This window comes from Myotis nattereri, assembly GCF_964212035.1.
Source record: "Myotis nattereri genome assembly, chromosome: 10".
NCBI lineage: Eukaryota > Metazoa > Chordata > Mammalia > Chiroptera > Vespertilionidae > Myotis > Myotis nattereri.
Window position 1 is genome coordinate 29659162 of NC_138085.1, and position 18555 is coordinate 29677716.

Below are 18555 nucleotides of genomic sequence, written 5' to 3' on the forward strand. Positions count from 1 at the left end.
AACATTTCTTATGACAATATTTCAGTGTACTTTGGTTCCTTTGTAATCTTACAGTTTCATTTTAAGCACGTGAAAATGGTATTCTGAGAAACTTTCTCAGATGCCCACAGCGGTCCAGTGGCAAGGTTAAGGGACTTGGCTCTCTCAACTTACCGTGGACAACAGAGGTACCTTTAAAATGGAGACCGCGCTAGATTAGATGTCCGTGGGAACGTAACGTGGAGAATAGGTTTTGAACGACCCAAATGAGAAGTGTTACTTTTGCTGAGCCCTCCTCCCAAAGCAGCAGGCCTTGGGCTGCAGAGGCAGAACTACTTGTATTTCTTCCTAGGGTATAAGTTGGGCATCCATGGCCCCAGTCACCTTACTGAAATGACAGTCATGTTCTGGGTGGGCGGCGGCCCCTGTAGTTGCCCTCTTTGGGCGATTTGAAATGTAATTATTGGACCAATTCAGTTATTTTTTTTCTAGATAAAAGTATTTTGTTCTCTGATAATTCAGTTTGTTCCTGTTCATCTCCAGGGTCCTAGCATAGTGTACTTTCAAGATAAGCCATAAAAAAAGAAAAAAGAAAAAACAGAGATAAGTCATAAGGTAGTTTTGCTTCATATCTGCACAGAACACATTCACTTTAAACTATATGCACTTGTCAAAAGGAAAGAGAGAAAAAAAACATTTAAAATAGTTCAGACAGTTCCAAATAACATTCCACTTACTGTATATATGATGCAGAATGTGGGGAGGACTGGACTCATGCTTTCAGTGATCTGGGTTCTTGCATCTCACGGTGTGAGCATCTTGCTGCACTGAGTATGATTACAGTTACAGGTTGGGAGTGGGGTTTGGTACAATGTGTTTCCTAAATAGGAGCAACTCTGCTCAGTTGAGAAAGTGGCAATCAGTTCTAATGCTGCAACAAAACCATGTTAGACCTGCCTAAGGAATTTTCAAGGGAAACTTATTTATATATATATATATTATTTATCTATGTGTATAATTCACATTCTATAAAATTCAGCATGGGAGGGTTAACATTAGTTGATTTTAACCTTGCAGATTATAGAGGACAATGCTTTAGAATAGTGTTTTGGAGTAGTAAGGACCCTACAGATGCATAAACTTTTTACTTATCCTTAAATTATGATTTTGGTAGATATACAGTGCTTCATTGAATAATGATTTAATCAACAAACGTAATTCATGAAAAGTTATTTTTCTTATTAATTTTTTCTGCCTTGTGTCTTCTTTTGAGGATCTAATAAAAATGCTCTTATGCACAGAAACAGTCTTACAATTTTGTTGGGGGCGGGGTGATGGGAGACGGTTCATGGATTTCTTTGAGCCTCACCATGAACCTTAGATTAAGAGTGCCTACTCTGGCCCGGGCTGGTGTTGCTCACTGGTTAGAGCCTTGGCCTGCACACTGAAGGGTCTCGGGTTCAATTCCCGGTCAAGGGCATGTACCTGGGTTGCTGGTTTGATCCCTGGCCTCCCTCCTTTCTCCCAACCTCCCTCCCTTCCACTCTTTCTAAAAATCAATGGAAAAAATATCCCTGGGTAAGGATTAACCAAAAAATCCAAACAACTAAAAAAGAGTACCTACTCTGGATAATGATAATTATTGTATGTGACTTTTTACCTTTGAATTTAATGTCACTTGTTTCTGTATTTGATCCTGTTGGCCTGTCCTACGACAATAATAGCAGTTACTCATGTTTACATAATTCAGACCTTTTTTTGGCACTGATGGTATTTGGCTCCTTCTATAGAATGTCCCCAAAAATGTATACACACTTTAACAGCTGATAGGTCAATTTTGAAAATGAAATGCATTTTTAAAAATTTTTTTTATTGATTTCAAAGAGGGAGGGAGGGGGAGAGAGAGAGAGAGGGAGGGGGAGAGAGAGAGAAGCATCAATTATGAAGAGAATCACTGATCGACTGCCTCCTGCATGCCCCACAACTGAGGATCGAGCCTGAACCTGGGCATATGCCCTGACTAGGAATTGAACTGTGACCTCCCGGTTCATAGGTCGACACTCAGCCACTGAGCCACACCGATAGGGTGAAAATGAAATGCATTTAATAAAGACTGCCTTTATAGTTATTCAAAGTGTGTATATACATGTTTTGGAGCCACCCTATATTTTTAAAAAATTAATTTATTTTCCAAGTACATTTGACGTACAATATTCGTTTCAGGTGCCCAGCATACTGATTATTATGAACCTTACAAAGCAATTGCCCCAAAACTAGTAATGAAAACTTTTTGTTCAGATTGCAGGTGAGAAGAAGTCAGCTCAGTGGCGCACAGTGGAAGGTGCACTGAAGGAACGCAGAAAGGCAGTAGATGAGGCTGCCGATGCCCTTCTCAAAGCCAAGTAATTACTCATGGACTTTAACAAGTAATTAGGGCCGCCTGGTGGCTTTCTTTGGGCTGGGTTTTCTTTGTATTGTCTGTCCAGAAAGAGGAAGCAGAGAAACCCTTTCCTCCCTCTCCACCTGTTCTTGATTTGTATTGGTATTAGGAACACAAGTTTAAAAAGGAGGGATGGAATGAAATATAATTAGGCCAAAATAAATTTGATAGAAACCTATAAAAGAGATCTTGTGAGAAGCAGTTTTTCTTTGGGTTATTGCTTCTCCAAAGAATTACTGAGCTTCTGCCATAATTTCAAGATTTTTCTTGGATATTTTGAGCAGTTTTATTAGAATTTAGAGAGTATCTCACAATCTCTTTGCCTTAATTACCTAAGTAGTTATATATAAATATAATGGGTTTTATGCCACCTTGACCTCGATTTCTGGAGGTTGGCTAAAACTAGGATCCAGCATGCAAACCAAATACAAGATCAACCTCTGATGATAGAAACCTACTTACATTTGAATAAAGGTTCTCATCAACATAATGGAATCGTATTATGTTATTCAAAATTTTGCTGTCTCCCTTAGTGCCTGTTAGGAGATTTAAGACATTTGCTTACATTACTCCAGACCAGGGGTGGGGAACGTCCAGCCTACGAGAATTTGGTCTGCCCCCGCCCAGGCATTAGGGGTGAGTTAATGAAATGTTTGACCAAATATAGCAGGCTAATTTTAAAGTTGATCATTTTGTATGGCCCGCAAATGATGTTATAAAGTAACTAAAAGGCCCTTGGCAGAAAAAGGTTCCCCACCCCTGCTCTAGACCATGAATCAGGGCTCTGGGTGTATATTTTGTGGTGGGCAGGCCATAGTCCTTCTGGCCTATGAAACATTCTGAATAGTGAAGGCTCCGAGGCACTGGCTATCTGCTCTTGAGCTCTTTGGCCTCCTCCCTTGCTTTTGCCTTGTTGGCAGAGGAGTCAGCCTAATCCTTGCAAAGGCCGCCATTTGGAGTGGTCTTCACGCGGCAGGCACTGTGCCAGGTACTTAGGAATTGCCTCTGATCCCTGCTCATGCAAGCGTGCGCAGCAGAGGAGAGGCTGACTTGGAGCAGAATCCAGGCCTCCTGTTTGGCGGCCTCCGTCTTTCCTGTGCACCAGGCCACTTCTCTGGGTCCCTCTGGGAAGTCTAGCTTCTGACCGAGGTGTTTTCAGTTGTTGGCAAGGACAGCTTCTCTGCCTACTGACTGAGAAGGCGTTGAGTAATTTTTTCCCCCAAAAAACTTTAAAACAATTGAATGTTGTATTTAAACTCTTTAAAAAAGTTGACAAGGAATAATACTAAATCTTTGTTTTGTTTTATTGGTTTTCAGAGAACAGTTGGAGAAGATGAAAAGTGTAATTGAAAATGCAAAGAAAAAAGAGGTTGCTGGGGCCAAACCTCATATAACTGCTGCAGAGGGAAAACTTCACAACCTGATAGTTGATCTGGATAATGTGGTCCAAAAGGTGGGGTTTTAGGTCGTTTATAAGTATTTTTTACTTTTAAATAATATCCTTTAGACAAAAGATTTTAAAAATTCAGGAAAATAATAAATTCCTACCATATCTGTCCTTTTTCCCCTGCAAAGAATATAAGTTGTTAGAAATTTTACAAACTTGAGTTGGACACAAAGTGGATTGTTCAGTATTGTTATTTTTTATAATAGGTAACATTTTTGGTTATGGTTGTTACCACTTAAGAAAACTTCCATTGTAGCAGAACTTCGGTCTGCACCTGTGATCTGTGTGGGTAGTTTCCTGTGAGCCCGAGAAAGAGATACACGGGCACCGGGGCTGGGAGAGGGCTTGCCCGAGGTATTGGAATAGAATTAGAAGGAAACAGAGACACGGCTTATGTTTCTTTTCCTGAGCTTTAGATTTCTCTCTATATATTTTTATGTTTTCCCAACCACATGTAAAGAAATAGATGAATATAGCTTCTGTTTTTTAGAGCATGTATTTGTCACTTTAACCACGTAACCCTTGTGCTTGTTTAGGTTGAAGCAGCTCAGTCTGAGGCTAAGGTTGTGTCTCAGTACCATGAGCTTGTGGTCCAAGCCCGGGATGACTTTAGGCGAGAATTGGACAGTATTACTCCAGAAGTCTTGCCAGGGTGGAAAGGAATGAGTAAGTATAACTGAAGTGTTGGCACTTTTCTTTTTTCATTTTTAAACAACAGATAGACTAAACTGACTTCAACTCCATTCATCTAGTCCAAACCCCTCTGACATGCATATCTCATTTGGCATACAGTACAGTGTTTCCAACATTTTATTTCAGTCACTGGTGTGACCCGTAACACACTGTGACAGTACTCCCATGGTTTTAGCCATAGTGAACATAAGGTCTAGCCAGTGTTTGATTCCATAACCCAATCTGGTCTCTGCTAGTCAAAAAAAAAGTTGTTTTGTTTTTTTATTGATAGCCAAGTGAATGAGAGTGATATTATAACCTTGATTCTGTTAGAATATAATATATATGTAAAATTATTCAATACCTTTGGTACTTTAAAAATCTTCATAATGAATTACTTAAGGTGCCCCTTACTGCTCTGTGACAACACTGTGGTTGAGAACTCCCCCAGGGACACTGCAGTGAGAAGGAAATTGGCTCTGAGGCTCTTGCCTTGCAAATGGCTCAGATTGCAGGGAACTTTGATGGCTAAGCAATTACATAGTGTACCTGCAGGGAATATATTTCATTTCCTGAAGTGCTCTGCAGGTAGCAAGAATTGGAGGTTACCAGTCTCAACAAAATCAAAATACTACTTAAATGTCAGTGTCTGTTGGAAACTGAACATCAGGTAGGACCTGAAGAACTGGTGTTAAGGTGTCAAGGTTGCATCATGGAACCATGGCTGGTCCAAGTAGCTAAGGTAAAAAAGATCAGTGCAGGAATTTTGTCTGCATTGTGGCCAGCCAGGCAGATTTAATGACAAGGCTGTCAAAAATTAACTCAGACATTTAGTATTTTTAATTCAGTTTATTGACTTAAGAAGTAGATATCAGACTCATGTTAAAGACAAAAATAAAAGCAGGAGAAAGACACGCAGTTCAGTCTGGGAACAGTGGTTCTTGTTTCCAAAGAGGGAGTGTGGACAGACTACCCTGAGCAGGTAGGGAAGCCACTTCTGCACATTTCCCTCCTCGGAATTTCTCCCGGGCTGAGCTTCACTGAGGTAACTTGTTATCACCCCAGAGACCTTCCCTCTTCATCTTACTCCAGAAGTCACTCTACCACATTACATTATCTTATCCTTTTGAAATTCTTTCTTACTGGTTTTTGTGCATCTGTGACATTGGAAGATAGTGTGGAGTCTTGGCTGGCTGAAGTAAATGCAGTAGGTTGAAAGGGCAGGATAGGGACAGGTTGTGTCTGTGGAGAGTTAGTTATGAGTGCTATCCCTAGGAATTTGCATTCTCTTATTTAAAATACTGCCTTTGGCCGAAAACGGTTTGGCTCAGTGGATAGAGCGTCGGCTTGTGGACTGAAGGGTCCCAGGTTCGATTCCGGTCAAGGGCATGAACCTGGGTTGCGGGCATATCCCCAGTAGGGGATGTGCAGGAGGCAGCTGATCGATGTTTCTCTATCATCGATGTTTCTAACTCTCTATCTCTCTCCCTTCCTCTCTGTAAAAAATCAATAAAATATATTAAAAAATAAATAAATAAAATAAAATACTGCCTTTGGTGGTCTTACTAGGCTAAATTCTGCTAATTTTTTTAAAAAATATATTTTATTGTTTTTTTACAGACAAGAAGGGAGAGGGATAGAGAGTTAGAAACATCGATGAGAGAGATCGATCAGCTGCCTCCTGCACACCCTCCAGTGGGGATGTGCCCGCAACCAAGGTACATGCCCTTGACCGGAATCGAACCTGGGACCCTTCAGTCCGCAGGCCGACGCTCTATCCACTGAGCCAAACCGGTTCGGCAGTTCTGCTAATTTTTGCATGTCTGCCTTAGATTTTTTTTTTTGTTTAAAGTATTACATGTCTCCTTTTTTCCCCTGATTAACCCCTCCCCCTTCCACTCCCATCCCCCAGCACATGCCCTCACCCCCTACTATCCGTGTCCATTGGTCATGCTAATATGCATGTATACAAGTCCTTTGGTTGATCTCTTGAAGCCCCTCCCCCGCCTTCTCCCCGAGGTTGGACATTCTGCTCAGTGCCATCTTGTTTCTGGATCTATTTTTGTTCATCAGTTTATGTTGATCATTATATCCCACATATGAGTGAGATCATGTGATATTTATCTTTCTCCGACTGGCTTATTTCACTTAGCATAATGCTCTCCAGTTCCATCCATGCTGCTGCAAATGGTAAAAGTTCCTTCCTATTTATAGCATCGTAGTATTCCATTGTGTAGATGTACCACAGTTTTTTAATCCAATCACCTGCTGATGGGCACTTAGGCTGTTTCCAAATCTTAGGTATGGTGAATTGTGCTGCCATGAACATAGGGGTGCATATATCCTTTCTGATTGGTGTTTCTGGTTTCTTGGGATATAGTCTTAGAGGTGGTGTTACTGGGTCAAATGGGGGTTCCATTTTTAACTTTCTGAGGAAACTCCATACTGTTTTACATAGTGGCTGCACCAGTCTGCATTCCCACCAGCAGTGCACAAGGGCTCCCTTTTCTCTACATCAGAGGTCCTCAAACTTTTTAAACAGGGGGCCAGTTCACTGTCCCTTAGACATTCCACACATGCGCACAGCGGGCCCGGGCGAGTCGGCTGCTAAGCAGGACAAGCAGCGGCGGCAACAACACCCGGCGGGCTGGATAAATGTTTTCGGCGGGCCGCATGTGGCCCGCGGGCCGTAGTTTGAGGACCCCTGCTCTATATCCTCGCCAGCACTTGTCATTTGTTGATTTGTTGATGGTAGCCATTCTGACAGGTGTGAGGTGGTATCTCGTTTTTATTTGCATCTCTAGGATTAGTGACTTTGAGCATGTTTTCATATGTCTCACGGTTCAGTATGTCCTCTTTCAAAAAGTGTCTACTTAGGTCCTTCCCATTTTTTGATTGGATTGTTTATTTTCCTTTTGTTAAGTTGTATGAGTGAAGTTTTTAACTTTTTAAAAATTCTTTTGCTGATTTTGAAAATGCCCATTGTAAAACATGAAACATTAAAGCAGTTGTTCCCAACCCAGTCATTTTTGTTACCCCACCTTCCCCAAAGGACATTGGCAATGTCTGAAGACATTTTTATTTGCCACATTGGGGCTTGCTACTGGCATCTAGTGGGTATAGGCCAGAGATGCTACTACATATCCTACAGTACCGCCTAGCCCAGGGGTGGGCAAACTTTTTGACTCAATGGATTCTTAAACTGGACCTGAGGGCCGGAACAAAAGCATGGATGGAGTGTTTGTGTGAACTAATATAAATTCAAAGTAAACATCATTACATAAAAGGGTACGGTCTTTTTTTTTTTTTTAGTTTTATTCATTTCAAACAGGCCGGATCTGGCCCGAGGGCTGTAGTTTGCCCAAGGCTGGCCTAGCCCCTCACAACAAAGAATTAGCTGGCCAGAGTGTTAGTAGTAACGAGGTTGAAATACCCGGCATTAAAGAAATGTATCATGTACAAAAGGAAAGTCCTCTACAATGCCATCTCTGAATTTTTCTTTTTTTACACAACCTCCATTTAATGTTTTCTTAATTTAATTACTTTAAAATATATTTTTATTGATTTCAGGGAGGGGGAGAAAGATAAAAACATCAATGATGAGAGGGAATCATCCATCAGCTGCCTTCTGCACGTCCCACACTGGGGATCGAGCCCGAAACCCAAGCATATGCCCTGACCAGGAATCGAACCACGACCTCCTGGTTCATAGGTCAATTAGTAACCACTGAGCAACTCTGGCTGGTCAATTTTAAAAAGATTACATATTCCCATAATACAAAATTTAAAAGGGACAAATGGCCTATGGTGAAGTTTCCTTTTTCTTGCCCACAGCCACAGTTTTCCTCCAGTTCTTGTGTAATCTGGAGATAGTGAAGTATTCTGTGATTATCTCAGCCCTTAATACAGTGGTTCTCAACCTTGGCTGCACATTAGAATCAGCTGGGAATCTTTTTAAAATTCTGATTTCTGGGCCTCATCCTCCGGAAATTCTGTTTCTTTCTTATGGGGTGAGGCCACAACATTCGTAACAAAGAAACAGAATTTCCAGAGGATGAGGCCCAGAAATCAGGATTTTAAGAAGATTCCCAGGTGATTCTAATGTGCAGCCAAGGTTGAGAACCACTGCCTTAATAGATATCCTCACCTCTGGAATCTGAGCTCATTTAAGACCTATCCCAAACTTGTTAGTACTGGTTGGTGTTATCAGTTATTTCACTCTTATTAGTCTTATTTCCCTAAGTTATAAATGTTCTGGTGATATTCATGTCTAATACCTTTTCTGTGTTCTCCATAGCTGAGCATAGTGTCAAATACAAAATAATAGCTAACATTCTTGAGCATTAGTATATGTCTAGCACTGTGTTCTAATTGCTTCACTGGTATCAACTTACTTAGATTTCATTATAGTCCTATAAGGTAAGTGTTTTTGTTAGGCCCATTTTATAAATTAGATGAGAAAATCGACACACAGAGAGGTTAAGTAATTTGCCCAAGGTTGGAGATAGAGCCAGGATTTCATTCTTACCCACTAGCCTCACTGTTCTCTCTGCCTTTCAGGTGTTTGAGAAGTGATGTGATTGTAATAAGGAGTGAAATTCGTTTTTATGAGGTTGCGGGTATAGGGAGGGATGCCGAAGGACAAGGAAGCTAGTTAAAAGCTGCTGGAGTAATCTGAGGGTGAGTGTTATGGGCCTCCTAGTATGCCTGCCAGGGGCATTGCAAATGAACAGGAATAAAACATCATCGCAGTCATCTAGCGATTGATTTGTTGAACCACAAGTTACAGTATCTTGTGAAGTTGATTATGTGAATACTTCCTGATCCAGCAGTTCAACTTCTAGTTAGATATGTGATCTAGAAGACTCACATGGGTGCCAGGAGAGTCATGAAAATGTTCTTAGCAGCACTGTTTTTAAGAGCAGAAAAACTGGAAACAGCTCAGTGTGTCTCACATACAGCAGTACAAATGAATGAACCAGAACTCTGTCTCTCAAACGTAGATGTTAAGAAAAACAAAGAGTTGCAGAAAAATACATAGAGTACAGTACCACTTATATGAAGCTTAAGAACATGTGGAACAAAACCATACATTGTTTAAGGGTGCATACATACGTAAAGTATAACAAAATGAGTGATAAACGCCCCTGTGGGGGAAGGGCGGGGGAGCCATCAGGAAGCCGCTGTTGCCGGGACGGAGGACGGTGCAGGCTGTGAACTGTGAGTTCACACAGCAGCTTGTGCCATGGTGGGGAGTGTTTCCTTCCCATTGAACCAGGCGGGCGTGGTTCTCAGTGTGGTTTGTACAGATCAAATGCAACTTCCATGTGAGCTCACGGTTTTCAGATTTCCAAAGAAGAAAGATCAATTTCTTAATTATTTGAAATGTTAGGAGAAGCCTAGTACTGAGAACAGAGTTAGGACTGTGTCGTCGTGAAATACTTTATGAACCAATGCCAGTGGAGGGTGAGAGTTACAGCTTCTATGTAAACACTAAATTGATTGCTTTAGCAAAAATAGAGATGAGTGCCTAGAAATGAAAACTCCTTTATCTCCTCTTACTTTCTAAGTTGTTAGAATTTACCTTGATTTATAGTTTTACAATCCTTTACATTTTTAGGAAATAAACTATTATTTTGCTTCCCAATATTAATGTTTTTTTTCTGTTTGTTCCTCATTCTTTCTTGTTTCCTTTGGGATATTTCTATTTAATTATTAATGATTAATAGCTGAAATATGTATATCTTTTTTAAAAAATTGTTTTTCTTTTCTTTTTAGCTGTTTCTGACCTAGGTGAGTAATTATGTGTCTTTTATGTTTCAAGGCTTTTGAGTCTTAAAAGACTGAAGTCTTTTTGTTTTGCCTATGATTCTTATACTAAACCATCTAAATAATATAAAGTAGAATTATGTTGCATGTGAGAAATCTGATTTGGATGTTTTTGTCATCCATGTTCTCTCATTAACAAAAATGTTTCACCAAGTGATTGGAAACCTGTATGGGGTGTGTGTGTATGTGTGTGTTTTAAGCTTTTATTTTTGTAAAATTTTAAATAGTAAAAAGTCAGAAGAAAACTATAATGAACTCCTTTGGACCCATCACCCAATTTCACCAGTGATCAACACATGGCTAGTTTTGTCTATTTCCACAGCTTATTTTGAAGCAGATTCCAACTATTATATCCTATTACAAATACTTTCAGTATATTTTAAAAAAATAACATAATCATTATACCATTACCACACCTAATTATTACCACAGTAATAATTCCTTAATGTCATCAAATGTCTTCAGTGTTCAAATATTCCCAGTATTTTTTATAAAATGAGTTGTTTTAATTGTTCTATTTGAATCAATCTACAAAGGTTTTACACATGTTGAATTTGGTCAATAAATCTCTTACCCCCACTTTGTTTTTTGCTTTTTAGTCTATTATAAAGTTGAATCATATATCACGTAGTATATATCACATTCTGTATTTTGCTGTTAGAGCCATAATTCTTAATCTATGGTAATATAGTAGAACACTTTTGGATTATGAAATTAGGGGAAAAGCAGTGTTTAAGCCTAAATCAGAATCTTTGGGCGTGAGTGCTTTTAAAGCTCTACAAGTGGTTCTGGTAGACAGATCTGGGTGCAGATCACTGTCCTAGAAAATGTCACCTGTTAAAGAGTGAAAGTATCCGCACACTTATTAGATGCCTGTTGTGACTAATCATAGTCATGTATAAAAGAAAATACAGAAGTGATTCCATATGTAAGCTTTGTCGTTAGAGGAAAATTATGCTGAGCTATTAAGCCAATTTATAATTAGTTCAGGTTAGAAGTGTTAATTTGGGTTCCTGGAAAAGAACTTAATATATACTTGAAAGATGACCAAAATTACTTTGCTTGAGATTGAAAACACCTTAGTTGTTGGTCATGAGCTATGAATTTCTGACTGCACCGAAGAAACTAAATCTGTTTTCAAATGTTAGCTACTCTTTGCTTTTCTTTACAGTTGTTAAAGTTAAATTTTATAACCAGTTGAAACAAGTTACCTTGCAGATATGTAGTTTTGGTGAAATAATTAACATTTTATTGTGGTTTTCTGTTTAGCTGACAAGCTGTCCACCGATGATCTGAACTCCCTGGTTGCTCATGCACATCGTCGCATCGACCAGCTAAACAGAGAGCTCGCAGAACAGAAAGCCACGGAGAAGCAGCACATTGCGTTAGCCTTGGAGAAACAGAAGCGGGAAGAAAAGCGGGCCTTTGACTCTGCAGTGGCAAAAGCATTGGAACACCACAGGAGCGAGATACAGGCCGAACAGGACAGGAAGGTAGAAGAAACACTTCGATTGCCTAATTTTTTTTAAAAATATATTTTTATTGATTTCAGAGAGGAAGGGAGAGGGAGAGAGAGAAACATCAGTGATGAGAATCATTGATTAGCTGCCTCCTGCACGCCCCCCATGGGAGATTTACCCCACAACTGGGGCACGTGCCCTTGACCGGAATCGAACCCGGCACCCCAGACTGGTGCTCTATCCACTGAGCCAAACCATCTAGGGCAGGGGTGGGCAAACTTTTTGACTCGAGGGCCACAATGGGTTCTTCAACTGGACCGGAGGGCCGGAAAAAAAGCATGGATGGAGTGTTTGTGTGAACTAATATAAATTCAAAGTAAACATCATTACATAAAAGGGTACGGTCTTTTTTTTTTTAGTTTTATTCATTTCAAACGGGCCGAATCCGGCCCGCGGGCCGTAGTTTGCCCAAGGCTGATCTAGTATGTGATTGCCTAGCATTTAAAGTGAATCTAACTCGATTATCTCTCTCGAGATAATAGCAGCAGTCACTGACTAAAATGCTAGATGTAAGTCATGCCAACCCACCTCTCGAATGGAGCTTTGGTCCTTGTTGTAGTCGGGACTTCCAGGGAAACAGTAGCTGCCAGAGTGCCTTTGTGTGGAGCAGGAGCAGAAGTGTATTAACGAGCTGCTGGCACTGGGGTTATCTAGCTTCCCCTTTCCCAGGCAGCCTCTGCCCCTGAAAGCAGTGCTGGGAGAATCTCTGTTAGGTTCTGAGTATATCTTCCTCTGCCAGTATTTTTAAGTAGTTGGTGGTTAAGAGTGGGTGGACTTGCTCTTTAGTTTTCTGTCTGGGCACATCATGTGTTAATAGGTGTCTAGAGGTTGATTTGGGAACTTGACTACTCATCCTGCCTTTGTGTCCTTTCAGCTGCACAGCTGACTACTCCCTCCTGCTCGAAACTTCCTTCCCTCCTCCACCAGAACCACATTCTTCTGGCCTTGCTCCCACCTTGTTGGCCACTGCTTGGCCTCCTTTGCTAGCCTCTCAGATATTGGCATGCATTGGCATTGGTTCTGAAACCTGCCCATCTAACCTGTCTCCAGGTTAACTTGACTAGACCTGTGGCTTTAACTAGTCCTGTGGCTTTGAAGTGTAAGCATTACCTGTCACCTGAGACATGTATGTTGCTAGCTCCGATATTTGCCTTGTGTTCTGGTTGCCTGATAGCAGCCCTCGTTGTCTCCCGCTGGATTCTGTCATTTCAACCTCAGCATATTCACAAGTTTCTTGATTTTCTCCAGTTGGTCTCCCCGCTCCTCCCTCAGCTTGCGTCTCTCTAAATGAACCTACACCTGCCCAGTTGCTCAAGCAAGAAATCATGCTTAGTCGTTCCTCCATCAATTGCACATCCAGTCCATCGACAGATCCTACCAGATCTCCATCCAAGTAAATCCCAGATCTGTTCACTTTCTCGTTCTTAATTCCTACCACTTTCTATGTCTGTTTACACAGGCTAGTAGTCCTTAGAAAACATTCTGATCGGACACCAGGCTGCTGAAAACCCTGCACTGACTGCCTGTGATTTAGTGTGAAATCCAGACTCTTAACCTGTATCAACAGGCCTCTTGAACTTACTCCTGTTTGCTGTGAGCCACGCTTCCCTACTTCCCTTACTTCCCAGGGGCCCGTTTTCTTTTTGGTGAGGGGTACTTTGACTACATGTTTTTCCCTGGGGTCTTTGCTCTGCCTGGTATCTTGTTCAAGTTCCTTTCTTTAAATCTTTCTTCCAAGTTTGGGTGTCACCTCAGCAAGGCCATACCTAACCCTTCAATCTAAAGTAGAGCCTCTATATTTCTCTCTTTCATACTGCCCTATTTTCTTAAAAACAAGTATCACAGTTTAAGATATTAATTTATTTTATTGTGTAATTGCCTGAATACCACTGCATCTAAGCATATCATAGGCACTGCCTGCATAGGGCTCCCTCTCCATAAATATTTATGCACTAACTAAATGGATTCACTTATTAATTATATTGTTTCTGAGAATAAGCCAGTTAATGAATTGTAGGTAATCAGCATTAAATAACTTGTAATATGACACAGGGCTAATTGTTAGGCAGGGCTTTTCATAGTTTGGTTTGATTTGGCCCACATTGAATCTAAAGTAATAGGAAATAAGCACTTTCAGAGCAGTTTTGTTTAAAAGCATGTTCAGCAACTGCCAGATATTTCCTTACCAGTTTTTCACAGTGGGCATTATTATTCACAGATGAGAAAGTGAAGACTTGAGAAGACACATCAGTTCGCTAGGGTCACACACATGGTTGTGGTGAGGCTGTGTTTGATCCCAAGTCTCCATAGTGACTTTTTCCCTATGACCTGGGGTTTGTTCATTCTCAGGGTGGGGGTGTGATTCGGGAAATGACAGTTTGCTTTGTATAGGAGGCAGCCTGGTGATATGGAAGAAACACAGACTTGGAGCCAGAGAAACTACTGTTTGAAATTAGATTTCTGCCACAACTGTGTGACCTTGTTTGGGGTGCCTTTCAACGTTCAGCTTTCTGGCTCAGAGAAGAAGTAGAAGTAAAGATGTGTAGGCTTGTGTGGCACATCACAGGGGACCAGGACATGGAGGCTCTGTCACCATGGGGACTAGTCTTCTCTTCTCCTAAGAGCATAAGTGGAGAACTGGGGACTAATCATTAGTTTGGTTTCGCAGGTAGAGGAAGTCAGAGATGCCATGGAGAATGAAATGAGAACCCAGCTCCGCCGACAGACTGCTGCCCACACTGATCACTTACAAGATGTGCTCAAGGTGCAGGAACAGGAACTGAAACAAGAATTTGAACAGGTGAGGACCTCTTGTAAAACATTGACTCCCCTTCCCCTTGCCGTTCATAGCGATCTCTCCTTTATTTACTTATGTATGTATATATTTTAAATATAATTTTATTGATTTCAGAAAGGAAGGGAGAAGGGGGAGAGAGAGAAACATCAATGATGAGCGAGAACATTGATTGGCTGCCTCCTACATGCCCCCTACCGGGGATCGAGCTCGCAACCCAGGCATGTGCCCTGACAGGGAATCGAACTGTGACCTCCTGGTTCATAGGCTAACACTCAACTACTGACCCACACCGGCTGGGCCATTTATATATTTTTAATCCTGACCTGAGGATATGTTTATTGATTTGAGAGAGGAAGGAGTGGTCGAGAGAGAAACATCAGTCGGTTGCCTCCTGATAGGATTTAACCCACAGCCTTTTGGTGTATGGCACAACACGACAACCAACTGAGCCACCCGGCTGGGGCTCTCCTTTCTTTTTAACGTGCTTTGAATGGCATTCCCTCTGGGGATATGGAAGATGGGGAGGATTGCTAATGGTACCTATCCTTGGAGTGGGGCTTTTGTATATTGCACAACTGCTCCTTTTTACATAAAGGTGTACCTTTATGTTATTAATCACATGTGTTTTATATCTGTCCTGTCATTTGGAACTTTCAAAGCTTTAAGGAGGGTTAGTACATGAGGCTTTATGAATGCAGATACTAGTACTTGACAATGAATCCATTCAGGCAGTGCCTGCTATATGCTAGGATGCAGTGGTGCTCAAGGCAGACCATCAGGCAGAACCAGTCGTCAGACAAAAGGGACATCTGGTTGTGATACTTATTTTTAGAAAGAAATTAGGACCCTAGGGGAATTGACACTGTTTCATCCCCATAAACCCCTGTGATTGTGTGGCAGTTCTTAGGAAACCTCCCAGAAAGGTTAAATTTGGAAATCACTAGGATACCTTTAATCATAATTAGTTTCTACTCCACAAGTCCTTTATAATATAGAGGATATTGAATACAATTTATTATATTTGTGTGGCAGTACAATTACTTTCTATTTTCTCATTTTCATAGCCTCTTTCTTCTGCTAGTCTGCCTCCTCTAATGTTAGCTTCCACTAGTAAATTTGTATAAAGTTCAAATACATAATGTAGGCGTTTTCATGACAACTATGTTGATACTTGAAAGGCTCTCTTTGCTTTTGGAGATACGCAGTTGCTGGAAGACTTTAGTGTCCCAGTGAGTGGCGTGCACTGACCCTAACCTAACCCAATGCTTCTGTACGCTGTTTGTTTTACTTAGGACCTGTCGGAAAAACTTGCCGAACAAGAATTAGAGTTCCGTCGGCTCAGTCAGGAGCAAGTTGACAACTTTACTCTGGATATAAACACTGCCTATGCCAGACTGAGAGGAATCGAACAGGCCGTTCAGAGTGAGTCCTTGGGCCTCTTAGATCGTTATGAGGATAGTGGAATGTGTGTATCAACATGAGGGCATACAGATGAATTCACTGTAATAAACTTTATTCATTTGTTAGAAAATAAGCCCGATTTGGTAAATTTGGAACGTAGAGTAAACTGAGAGGAAATTTAAAAGAATCTAAAAATTAAACCTAAGTAAGTTGACAGACATGAGCTCACCACTTACGAGGCAGTTTACCCAACAGGCTTTGGTTATGTCACGTGTCCTGATGGAGAAAAAGGTCAGTGTGGTCACGTGCTCGCCTCTAGGCTGTGCTGACTGCCTCCAGCCGTTAGTGTCTCTGGTCGTGGTGATGCGCTGCTTCCACCCCCAAAATGGACAGTGGTTATGCTGAGGCCTCCACATACCACATTGAAAAGGAAATCTTCACAATGAAGATGTTGGTAAAACGGGTTTCTTTGGGGTGTTATGGAAGTTTTTTGTCAGAAGAATAGTCCATTAAGTATATTTGAAGTCTTCCATCCCTTTTTGAGAGGTTTTTGGTGGCCTTAGCATTAGTCTTAGCCTAATCTAAATGTTTCCTTCTCACACATTTTTACAGATAAACATCTGAATTAGATGTCAGCACTGTCCTGGATGTCACAGAAAGGAGGACCAGGTTGTGCTTGTGCACATGTATCAGTTTTCTCCAGGGCCAAGTCCTCACCAAATTGTCGTGGCTTGTTGCCTCCCCTGAAGAGGCCAGCCAGGAAAGAACACTCAGAAATCAGTGGTGGGTGGGTTGGAGGAGGCTTTGTGCCCCATCTTCCCATGTGTGGATTTAGCTTATTGAAGGCACATCATTTCTCTGGATGTATGAAGAGGATATTAGTCGAGTGGAAAGAAAAATGTTTCTCTTTGTTTTATTTCTAGGTCATGCAGCTGCCGAAGAGGAGGCCAGAAAAGCCCACCAACTCTGGCTCTCGGTGGAGGCGCTCAAGTACAGCATGAAGACGGCGTCTGCAGAACTGCCCACGGTCCCGCTGGGTAGTGCTGTCGAGGCCATCAAAGCCACCTGTTCTGATAGTGAATTTGCCCAAGCTTTAACCGCAGCGATCCCTCCCGAGTCCCTGACCCGTGGGGTGTACAGTGAAGAGACCCTTAGAGCCCGTTTCTATGCTGTCCAAAAGCTGGCCCGGAGGGTAGCAATGATTGACGAAACCAGAAATAGCTTATACCAATACTTCCTCTCCTACTTGCAGTCCCTGCTCCTATTCCCGCCTCAGCAGCTGAAGCCACCTGTGGAGCTGTCCCCTGAGGATATAAACACATTTAAGTTACTGTCATACGCCTCCTATTGCATTGAGCATGGTGACCTGGAGCTGGCGGCGAAGTTTGTCAATCAACTGAAAGGGGAGTCCAGACGAGTGGCGCAGGACTGGCTGAAGGAAGCCCGGATGACTCTAGAAACTAAACAGATAGTGGACATCCTGACAGCATACGCCAGCGCTGTAGGAATAGGAACCACTCGAGTGCAGCAGGAGTAAGGCCTAGAAGTTTTGTCAGAGGAAGTCAACAGTAATACATGAAGGGTTAGCAGCAGGGTCCCAGAATTGTCTAGAAAGGGGCAGTTACAAATGCTGTTCTAAATGTTAACACCTGTGGCATTTATATTATTTCCACTTGCTATCATGTCAGTGAACTCCAGGAGTACTTTCTTTGCAACTTGTGCAACATTTTCTGTTTTTCAGGTTTTACTGATCAGGCTGTGAGCCAATCAAAATGATGTTTGTGATCCCTATTATTATTGATTTTGCCCCTGGAGCAAACTGAATAAAACAGATGAAAACTGGTAGCTTATCTCTTTTCAAAAAGTATCATTTCTAGCCTGTGTGTATAGAAATTTCTTTGGGAAGCAGCAACAGCAGAGGTAGGAAGTCCTGTGCACTCTCCGAAATGCAAGGGTTCTTGGCAGTAAACTCATTCCTGCTGGTCAAACCCGAGTGATGTAAAAGCCAAAATGCCAAATATATTTAGAGGTAGATCGTTCTAGTGATTAAAAGGCACTAGAAATTTAGGGTGCCCCTCTAAAATGTATGCATGTTTAATAGCTGATAATTTTGAAAATGAACCATATGTTAATAAACACTGACTTTATAATTGTTCAAACTGTATACATTTTTTGGGGACATCCTGTAGTACATATCCCAGACTTTCTTGATTGGTATCACAGGAAAGTTGTATATTATTTTGGGACCCAACACACAGTGCACCACTTAGTATTTGGCTGAGAGGCATTTGTAAGTGCCTAAGAACCAAGGGGAAAGGGGCTGAGTCAGCAGAAACTTCCAGGTAGCCAGATTCTTAGAGTTGCAAAGCAAGATCAAAAGGCTAATCTGCCCAATCTGTCCTTCCCCTCATTTGCTTTAATGTGTCAAGGAGCTAATGACACAATGCACATGAATGCATGAGCAGCTTAC

General features: G+C 41.5%; 1 protein-coding gene across 5 annotated transcripts in view; it reads left to right on the top strand.

Annotated features, from left to right (window-relative positions):
• The window catches only part of IMMT (inner membrane mitochondrial protein), a 51765-nt gene extending 33830 nt beyond the window's left edge, over positions 1-17935 (top strand). For 4 of the 5 annotated variants that reach the window (XM_081100841.1, XM_081100843.1, XM_081100840.1 and 1 more), the window contains 7 exons: positions 2278-2381; positions 3737-3872; positions 4403-4532; positions 11637-11860; positions 14556-14687; positions 15977-16106; positions 17009-17935. In XM_081100841.1, coding sequence (XP_080956967.1) covers positions 2278-2381; positions 3737-3872; positions 4403-4532; positions 11637-11860; positions 14556-14687; positions 15977-16106; positions 17009-17622 — 1470 coding nt within the window. In that variant the 3' untranslated portion in view covers positions 17623-17935. Of the gene's footprint in view, positions 1-2277; positions 2382-3736; positions 3873-4402; positions 4533-9502; positions 10332-11636; positions 11861-14555; positions 14688-15976; positions 16107-17008 lie in introns of those variants that run through there. The other variant, XM_081100844.1, reaches the window with a different exon arrangement.
• Positions 17936-18555: the final 620 nt, after the last annotated feature.